Raw genomic sequence first — 10,806 nt, 5'->3', positions numbered from 1 at the left:
AACCTTTTCGACAGCTGCTTATATATATATATATATTGTTAACCTTCTGTAAAACCGGCACTCCGAGGCAATGGCACCCATCATGTAACAATCTTAAGACAGTTATCTCATTCGTATTTGTGTAGTTGGCCCTTTCCATATGTCTAGTGGGTAAATGGGGAAAGATGCGTTGCGTAGGGGCTTTCAGTTGGGTCTTCAATCCTAAATTATTTCATTTATTTCATCTCTACTTCCCTTAATCTAATACACAAACCATGCAAGTATGCATGCAGAATAGTTAACGATACCAGGAATGTGAGAAGACACCGGAAGCTCATTTGCAAATGCGCGTGCCATTTTCTGTTCAAACTGCACGCCAGAACTCAACTGATGCCGGAACCAGAACCTCACCTCAGACCCTTATTATGCTCACCACAACGCTACAATGCTCACCATAACCACTCCAAATGCCTTCTAAAAATCCCCACAACAACCTACGTCCAATGCCTTCACAAATGCCACAACTACGATCAACTACTCCAATCTCTTTGCCACAATGCTTCCCTCACCTCCCTATAACCACTGCAACCGCCATCAACCCCTTTGACGCTCACCATGGTCTCTGAGGGTGACTAATGAATGAGGACAATAACAATTGGGGTGTTTTGGCGTGTAACTCGAAATGCAGGCGTGCGCTGGGGTTCATTTAAGGACGTGCTGATAGCTCTGTGGTTTCCTCAAATAACCACGTTCAAATGGAGTCCAGCGCACGTTTGGGGCCAGAGAGTGCTCCCGAAGACCCTCACCTGATATTAATTATGGAGCTCTGTCGTGTTGCCAAGCTCAAGAGCAACTTGAAGCCATTTTCGATTCTGAAGCCTTGCAGGGTGTGGCTACAGTGCAGGGCGACATTGGCAATGCGCCAATGGGGGAGCTCTGGAGCCCCTACAGGATCATTTGAAATGGGTATTTGGCTCCTCCCTCGCTAAGGCTACATAAAAACAACACAAGGTGGCAGAGGGAGCAATTCAGCTTGATCTCTCTTCTTTGTCCCGGCTCCGTGAGGCGGTCTTACAATATCTCTCTGTTCAGTGTCCAAGCGGAATCTCGTCACTTTCTAGCGCAACCAAGGAGCAAGCTATTGCCAGTATGGGTTGGGATCAAACCTGGGTCATCGACGCTCAGTTTCGGCTGCATTCAGCAGCCAATATTCACATTTACAGACCTTTCACACATCTCCGTTAAGTCTTTCTCTCGCGCATATTTTCTCCCATCTATGTATCATCCACTGAGGATGCACAATAATTTGCACCTCACACCTTCTTATACAATGCCACACAACACGCTGCACTGCATTTGCACCTCCCACTCCCACACCATAGACATCCCCAGTTTTCCTCCCTTCTCCCTATTCATAACCGATTGGATTGTGCCGATCCGTTGACTGCGTCAGTTACCACGAGGTCGCTACACCTCAACTGCCTCTCCTCTTTCTGGGCTAACTCTAATGTGTGTGTGTGTGTGTGTGTGTGTGTGTGTGTGTGTGTGTGTGTGTGTGTGTGTGTGTGTGTGTGTGTGTGTGTGTGTGTGTGTGTGTGTGTGTGTGTGTGTGTGTGTGTGTGTGTGTGTGTGTGTGTGTGTGTGTGTGTGTGTGTGTGTGTGTGTGTCATGGCATAAGCTAAGGCTGTACAAGTTTATCGGGGTAAAGTTTATTCTTTTGTGAATATCTGTATTTTTTTTTTTGTCGCACCCACAAATTCCTTGCTTTCTCCTGCTGTACATCTTTGCGACTAAGCCCATTATTGTGCCGCATAATTTTCCTCGCCTTGTAATATATTTGCTTTCTTATAAATGCACCCAGCTCGTTTTCATCTTTTCCTCTCTTGGTCCAGCATGGCCCGCACATGAGTCTAGCCAGGAAGTTATTCCCCAAAAATCTGCTTATTAGCTGGTGCATACTTGGCAGCATCGCTCGGCTGCTCCTGATCCAGTAAGTAACGCAAGTCCGCATCAAGGGTGCGATTCCCCTATAAGCCGCCTGCCTGCATGTGCCCAGTTAAACGGTCTGCAGATGTAGGACATTGGGTCACGTGGTTAAATTATTGGCATTCGCGGTCGATTTAGTGACCTGCCGCGACGCAAACTTATTCGTGTGCGACTGCTTATATTCCCGGCGAGTCTGGGGAGAAACCAGCGATATCCCCTCCCTGGTGTCTCAACATATATATATATATATATATATATATATATATATATATATATATATATATATATATATATATATATATATATACATACAGTATATCTTTTTTAACGAAGAAGGCGTTTCTAACCAAAAGTAAAACACTAGATCGACTCCGCTAATTTGATTAAAAAAGCGAGAGCAGACCCGGTCTCAGGGCAACGTTTTGCCGGCTTCATCAGGCACAATGGATTATCTCCTTCATCTTTTTCTTCTATAAAGCACCTTCTTCTTTAATAATATGCAGTCCCAACCACCCCAATCATATATATGAGTGTATGTATACATATATACATATATACATACATACTTGCATTGCATTACATTACATTACATTCATATAATTTACCTTTTGCTTGCAATCATTTTATTTCACAGTATACAGCAGATCGGTGTTGTCTTGCTGACGGCAGTAGGACTAAAATTAGATGAGGATCACTTGGGAAATTCATGAAAACTGAATGATTTTTTTTTTGATTATATGCAAACAAAGCAAAAAAAGATTAAAAATCATTTTTTAAAGAAACTATACAAGATGTGTAACAGGTTTGTAAATGAATGAAAAACCTGCTTTGTATGTGGTCCTTATTCGTGAGTACTGAGGGGAAAGTGGGATAGTTTCCCTTGTGCCTTATTCATTCCAGATTCAAGATGCAGGCAATCATTTGCACCTTGCTCTGCAGCTGGTATCTAGTCGTGACAAAAAGTACATTTTTCACACTGGAGCGGAGGTCAACAAGGTATGAACTCTGCTTTGGCTCAAAGGTCCTATGTACGAGGGGCAGTGAATAAGTAACCTTAAAATGGTGATATAAATTCGAGAATGTAATGTGTGTAGTTGTAGACGACATGTTATATTTATGGGTAAGAGTCATGTTTTTGCCTGTTTTAGATCTGGCAACATGAAGCATATGATGTTAGTAAAGCAGTTCTAAGATAGCGGCTCCCTTAGAAGCATGCGCCAGGGAGGAGCAACGTTCTGTCATCTGTTCCTTGGGGAGTGAGGGTGTGAATCGCAGTGAAATCTATCACAGAATGAAGATGCAATATGGTGGCGCATCTTTATCGCTGCAGCAGGTCTATGACTGGGACAGGAAGTTTAAAAGTGGAGTGTCCAGTGTGGCAGACGTTGCTCGCTTGGGCCGTCCTCAGACAGCCGACGCACCAGAAATGGTTGCGATAATTGAGTGCGTGCTAAGGGAAAACCGTCGCATTATGCTGGATGAAGTTGTCTCCGAATTGAACATTAGCGGTGGTTCAGCATACCATATTCACGACGTGCTGGGGTTCCGTAACGTGTCTGCAAGGTGGGTTCCGAGACAACTCACACCTGAACTGAAAGCACGGCGAGTGGACACATGTGAAGAACTTCTGCAACGTTACGGAACAGAAGGCGACGCTTCCTTACAGCGCATAGTGACTGGGGATGAAAGCTGGGTCCATTACTTTCAGCCAGAAACGAAGAGGGCAAGCAAAGAGTGGCACCATTCATCTTCACCGAAGGCCAAATAATTCTGCATACAGCCGTCCGCTAGAAAAGTAATGCTGATGCTCTTCTGGGATAGCCAAGGCCCACTTGTAGAGCATTACATGCCCAGATGGATCATACAGTGACCTCCTTAAAAGTCATCTGAAACAGCAATCAGATCAAAACATCATGGACTACTCACTACCAGTGTTTTGCTGCAGCATGACCATGCTCTGCCCCATACTGCTCACACAACAGCTGCGACAATGGAGGACATGCATTTTGAGTGTCTTCCTCATCCACCCTAAAATCGCCCCTTCGGATTATCACATCTTTGGGCCACTTAGAGGCGCTTGGTGGAACCACTTTCCAATCCGACGAAAAGGTCCAAGAGGTGGTGCATGAATGCCTACACAAGCAGCTAAAAGATTTTTTTTCTAGAGGAATCCAGGCCTTAGAAAAGCACTGGAAAAATGCATTGAATGCAATGAAGATTATGTTGAAAAATAACACAGTTGTTACACAGTTACATGCAATTAACAATTTGTGAAAAATATTTTAATGTTACTTATTGACTGGTCCTCGTAATACTTTTGATTACATTCGGATCCTGTGTATTGGTGGTACATGAAATGTGACCTGCTTCTATAATCAGCCCTGTAAGTGTATTCGCGGTTTTTCGCAGTCTCATTCGCAGTTGTTTTTTTTTCTTCCTGACCTGCTTCTACATTCGTGGCCCTGTGCTTCACATTTTCGCAGGAATATTCGAGTTTTTCACATGATATTTGATTTTTCCTGATGAATCGCGAACCGCCGGGCACCTATCCCCATTTTTCCCATTGAAACCATACCCCCACATTTGCAACATTTTCCAGGAACGTATCCCTTGCGAATGTTGGGGTCCTACTGTACAGTATTCTGAAATAAGGACCTCCCAAAGTTTTTCATTTTGGACATTGGTTCTTTTCCACTCGTGATCATTGGTTGTCAATTTGGAAATTATTGCAATTTGATTTTATCCCCAGCTCATGGAGTCAGTGCTGCAGCAGCTGAATCGAGCACGAAATCGCCTTACCATCCCAGCTGCTATGACTCTGCCAGACTTGGTCAACACCAACGGCGCGGTCAGTTTTCAAAGCACGCCGTCTTTCAAAGCGGTGATATTTAAAATAATTATTGCTTTTCTAGCCTCTCTGATCAGTCATTTAATAAATGAATAAGTATTCTTTGTCCAGGTGCTTATTTGATATTATAATGTTAATTTTGCCATTTCTGGACCACAGTTTGTATTTCCAATCTCTCAGCATTCTGTTCATGGAAGAGCCTTTGCATGCATCACATACAAGAGAAAGACGACGGGAAGCCACAGTTTGTTTTTTTCCCCTCTCTTCATGAATGAGGCTTATGGAAGAGCAAGGTCAAATTGGCAGTGGGGTCTTTGGGAAACAATTGGGCACAATGAGTAAGGGAATAACAAACAGGAAAGGATGAGGGACAGAGTGAGAGAGAAGGGGAGAAAACATTGAAACTACCAATGAGACGGTTGAGTTGGGTATGGTTAATGGGAGTAATAAAGATCGTGGGTGACGATGGAGGATGACGTGAGGTGGCGGTGCACTTCCTGCTTGAGGCTCTGGAGAGAAGAGTGAAAGAATGGCCTCTCCAAGGCAGTTCTATAGATGGGAGAAGAGAGGAATAAATGAGTTGAGGTGTGCATTCAGCCCCAATTTTGTTAGTTTAACCAGAAGAGGTATTGACAATGGACATATCATCACAATACCAGTGACCTGCCATGAAATGGGTCTGAAGCTGGACAGAGCTTGTTTTTAGTAGAGACTAAAATATGTCGTCGGAAAAATTATATTTTCAAGTGGTCCAGTGAAACTTGTCGACTTTATTGGCATTACTTTTTAGCTTGATTAATCGGGAGTAATGGCAAACGGTTGTGCTGATAAGCACCCCTGGACACAGGCATGTTTCGCTCCAAATTTGCAGGTTATTCATCCACATATAATGAGTCAGGAATGTTGTTGGGGTAGTTTAATGGTTAATCCATAGTGCCACAGGAAATGCCTGAACCAAATTTAACTTGTAGCAATGGATGTCATCACCATTCTTGAATAGCTACTGCCAATTTGCCAACAGTAGTCGAGTGTTGCAGAGCATGAGTGTCTCGTCCAAAGTGAGCCCCACTGCATGAATTGTTTTCCTCACAAATATATTTTGATGTTTTCTCCGCGAAGAGTATTTAGGTGGAATGAAAAAGTGCTGTGTTGTTGAGACTGAAGGACTATTTATTTGATACCGCCAAATCCATCCTGAATGAGGTCAGAAGTTGTTCCATGGACGGGAGACAGCTTGGTTTGATTGCCGATCAATTTGTTCATTCCTTGCCATCTGACAGTGAAAGTAGCATTGACAGAAGTGACACCGACAAAATGTTTCATCTCTTTTGTGTTAATAATGGAAATGCTCATATTGACATATGCTAACTGCGGGCTGACAGGATGGCTTAGAGGTACGCACACTAGGGTCCCCATATACTAAGTCTCCACAACTTGCAATTAGAAGTCATTTTGTTTACATCGAGCATGGTACACCGAACCTGTGCCCATTGTGCGTGAAGCATAATGTGTCCATTTTCTAATCAAACTGTCTTCCTCTGAGGGTACAGCCGTGCTGCTGATACACTGACTGCCCTATGCTGGTTCGGGCAGGAATTTGGAATTTGTTCATGTTGCCGGCATTAGCCATACACACCATGGGATCTTTAACGTCCACCAACGAATGCTGGCTGATGGGACACCTGTTTAACATCCATACGTGATGAATCACCCTACCTGTGAAACACCAGGATGATAATTCAAAGCTGGGTCAGGATTTAAACCCAGGCTAGACAGCCCAGGCTAGACCCAGGCTAGACAATGAAGATGACAAAAGGAAGATTATATAACTTGATACTTTTTTTTTGTTGTTCTTCCAACATGTTAGAATAAGCATACACTCAGACAGGATTGATTTCACCTTAAAACATGTCGCAGAAACCATGGAAATAATAAACGTAATGTATGCGTAAAGGTTCACTCTGATTGCCTAATGAGAGGTTTACAGAGTGAGTAAGTGAGTGGAAGAAGCACATCGGTAATGACAATGCAAAAATTTGAAAGAAGTGGAAGAGAGAAATGGAGGAACAATATCCATGCCAGATGCACACCCTATCAAGAGATTGGAGAATTAGAAAATGTATAAATGATGAGTGAAAAAAGAAAAAGAGCTTGAGAAGATTGATTGTGTGCTCTGCCTGAAGTGAAGGCAGGTCCTTGGATGCTTGGCAAGGATGATACTGGGTGGTTTGCCATTGCCTTCCCAGCAGTTAGTCAGGGCAGGAATTTGCAATTTGACCAGAATGCCAGCTATAACTTGCCTGTCTTGGCGAAGGACACTGTAGGATCTTTAACATCCACCAACTAAGCATGGTGGACGAGACACCTGGCTTCATGTCCATTTGGGGGTCGGTATAAACCTGAATGATGATCTAAACCTGCCTGTGAAACACCGGAATGGCAGTTTGTAGCTGTGTTGTGATTCAAACCCAGGCTAAATGGCGAAGACGAGTGTGCGTTCCTCCAGGCCATCCTGCCAGCCCCTTGAAAAGATATGGATAGGGAAAGTTTTTCTTTGCAATCAAACGAACAGGAAAGAAGACATTTAGAAACAACAAAGAAGGCTGCATTAAAGTGGAGATGAGCCAAAAGTGAAGGGGCTATTTTTTTCCAACTCTCATTTATTTTAACACAAGTACCGTATCACTGAAAACGTGCATTGCATGTAATCCTTCACATGTGCTGAAAATGTGCATTGCATGTAATCCTTAATTATTTTCAATTCCCATCAAATGTCTCATTAACCATGTCATGGACCATGACATGTTATTAACCAATATAAACTACAACACTTGGACAAATTGGAATAAATAAGTAAACTTACATCATACAGACACATGAGTGATGTGTTTACTTATAAGCAATTTTGCCAGGATGTTATTGATATGTCACAAATTATCGATAGATGTTTCGATAATGCTTTGTCTGTTTTACGAGTTATGCCCCATTACCGACTACACTATGATTACAGCACCACACACAAATCTACACACATGGGGATACAACTTACCTGGCACAGAAACGAGCCTGAAGTCGGTTTCCATCTCAGAAGACAAACTTTATTTTCCCCATTCTTTTTCTTTCTGGCATCTGCAGGGAATCGATACATTTTGAAACCCTTCGTTGATTGATTGGTGCACCCAAAGGCACAGCATCCTCCCATTTTGAAAGAATATAACCATATGATTCTCGAGGTATACAGCGTTGTCTGATGCACAAATAACGGAAGCGATGAATATTGGTAGTTCGCAGTGAATGGAAACAAAATGGCATACACGGACCACGTGACCAGAATTTACCGGACACGTCATGTCACAACTTTCCTATACAGGGACTCGATGTGCACTCATGGGTTTGGATTTGAGGGTAGTTGAGTAGCTGCTGAAACCCGAATCCAATCCATGTTCCTCCTGATGACTCAATCTTTCGTCTTTACTTCTTCAGGTTCCTTCTTGGTCTTCCATTTCATTATGTTTGTACCATATCCTGATGCTGTGTGGACTGTGCTTCCCTGCTAACAGACCTCTGGTAGCTTGTACATATTGCTGCGTTTGAGCCTGAGGAGTAACTGCTGAAATTTATCTTTCTTTCCGACATTTTTTGTTCTTTGTTCTTTCACATTTTTCTATTTTTTACATAATTCTCTTTATTCATTCTAATTCTTGCTTTTTCTTCTTTCATCTCTTTCACTCTCTATTCCTCTCTTTTGTTATCTATCTCTCTCAGGAGAAGTGAATTCTTGCTGAAAATTTTCTGTAAGGCTCACTTGGCTGCACCTGGATGGGTTTGAGGGTTGTGGATCAGGTCAGGTATGGGAGCATGTGCCAGAACAGCGCGTCGCTGCGTCCACTTTCCGCCGGTACTCCGGGGGCCTCCGTCTGGCCATCCCCCAGGCAGATGCCAGGCCCATCCCCATCTCCTTGAGATGATGGTCAACCTGCTGCAACCATGAGGCACGTGGTCGGCCCACTGGCCTCCTCCACTCATGAGACTCCCTCGCTGAGAGAATCTGGTGAGCAGGATCAGCGTCAGGAAAACGAGCCACATGTCCATACAGCCGCAGCTGACGCTCACGGACTATGCAGGTAACAAATCTCATCCGAGTCTCTCTCAGCAACCGCTCGTTGGACACAAAATCCGACCAGCGATAGCCAAGGATTCTCCGAAGAGACCTGGTACCAAAGGAATTAAGTCTCCGTCTCAGATCCTTGGTCAAAGTCCAAGTCTCGCACCCATAGAGCAAGACTGGAAGTACCAAGGACCTGAAGACTCGGACTTTCGTCCTCCCGCACAGGTACCGGCAGCGCCACACCCCATGATCCAGTGAATCCATGACTCCCCAGGCCCGACCCAGACGTCTATTGACCTCCGGCTCACAACCTGCGGAGACATGAATATCACTGCCAAGGTAAGTGAATCTATCCACGACCTCAACATCCTCACCACAAACAGACACAGACAGGACAGCAGCATCCAAGATGTCACCGAAAGCCTGGATCTTTGTTTTGACCCAAGAAATCCGTAATCCCAATGGCTCCGACTCCTCATTCAGCACCTCGAGGGCCCCCAAGAGGATGTCTAAAGTCTCCGCAAAGATGACTGCATCATCTGCAAAATCAAGGTCCGAGATCTTGACATTGCCAAACGATGCACCGCAACTTGATCTCTCCGACATCCTCCCAAAAATCCAGTCCATACAAGTGCTGAAAAGTGTGGGGGCAAGTACACATCCCTGACGAACTCCAGTAACAACTGGAAATAAGTCAGAGGCGGTACCACCACACTTCACAGCACTCTCAGTACCAGAGTAGAGTTCAGACATCAGATCGATCAGTTGTGGAGTAGCGGCTGAAACCCGAATCCTATCCAGGTTCCTCCTGATGACTCGATCTTTGCTTTTTACTTCTGTGGGTTCCTTCTTGGTCTTCTGTTTCATCACCTCTAAGCTCTCTAGCCTGGGTTTAAATCCTGACCCAGCTATAAACTGTCATCCTGATGTTTCACAGGTAGGGTGATTCATCAATGTTTGAGCCGTCCCACGTATGGACGTTAAAACAGGTGTCCCATCAGCCAGCATTCGTTGGTGGACGTTAAAGATCCCATGGTATGCATGGCTAATGCCGGCAACATGAACGAATTCCAAATTCCTGCCCCAACCAGCATAGCATGGTGCATCAGCAGCATGACTGCACCCTCAGCCGGTTATGCTGCCACGCAGCCTTCTGCTGCATACGAACGACGGAGACTAGCAACTGTGCGCGAAAGATAGTGTCAATGATGGAGAAAACTTTGGATCTTTTTTACATGTTATGTTCTCTTCTGAGAATTTATAAATGTTCGTTAAAAAATACAAATAACGTTTAAGATGAAATGGAGTGAAAATGTAATATCATTGATGATAAAGCAAGCAGTAAAAGTCAGTTTTACCAGTTAATTAAGATTAGTTTCTTACAGTACACACAAACCTGAGCAATCGGTTTCATCTGCAGTAATTCAAATATCGATTAGTAATATTCATTTGACGTGGTGACTTGTGGAGAAATTTCAAAGAACTCAGCCAAAAAGTCCACCCCAAATAGCCACTGTGCTCGACACACAATTAAACTAATTGGAAAATTGATATTTTTTTTTTTCACTGAAATTGTGGAGGACCTTCTTTAAATATGTCAACTTTTATTAAAACATCTGCCTTTCAAATAGCCCAAAGAAGTCTCAAATTGCAGTATAATACCAGTTCTCTTACAAGGAACTTCGAAGGAGGAGGCCATTAGGCTGATTGAAGACTGTGCTATTATTTCTGACTTATGGGTGTTTGTCTGTACTCTATCCTGTTTTTTTTAAATGCTGAGTGTCAAGCAAGGAAGCACCATGTACAATTTTTTAATTTTTTGGTGTGACTCAGCTGGAGCTTGAACCCCCAACCTACCAGACTCAGAGGGGACGCTCCAAGCATG

At 43.7% G+C, this 10,806-nt stretch overlaps 1 protein-coding gene across 3 annotated transcripts in view; it reads left to right on the top strand.

Annotated features, from left to right (window-relative positions):
* Positions 1-10,806, top strand: part of ROGDI (rogdi atypical leucine zipper) — a 59,331-nt gene that overhangs the window by 27,170 nt on the left and 21,355 nt on the right. For all 3 annotated transcript variants that reach the window (XM_085859117.1, XM_085859118.1, XM_085859119.1), the window contains exons 6-7: positions 2,866-2,961; positions 4,715-4,813. In XM_085859117.1, coding sequence (XP_085715243.1) covers positions 2,866-2,961; positions 4,715-4,813 — 195 coding nt within the window. The remainder of the gene's footprint in view (positions 1-2,865; positions 2,962-4,714; positions 4,814-10,806) is intronic.

This window comes from Eptatretus burgeri, chromosome 16 (genome assembly GCF_056783735.1).
Source record: "Eptatretus burgeri isolate ZD-2024b chromosome 16, Ebu_testis_v1, whole genome shotgun sequence".
Classification (NCBI taxonomy): Eukaryota; Metazoa; Chordata; class Myxini; order Myxiniformes; family Myxinidae; genus Eptatretus; species Eptatretus burgeri.
The sequence above is the reverse complement of the archived record's forward strand: the minus strand, read 5'-3'. Positions and strand labels throughout refer to the sequence as shown.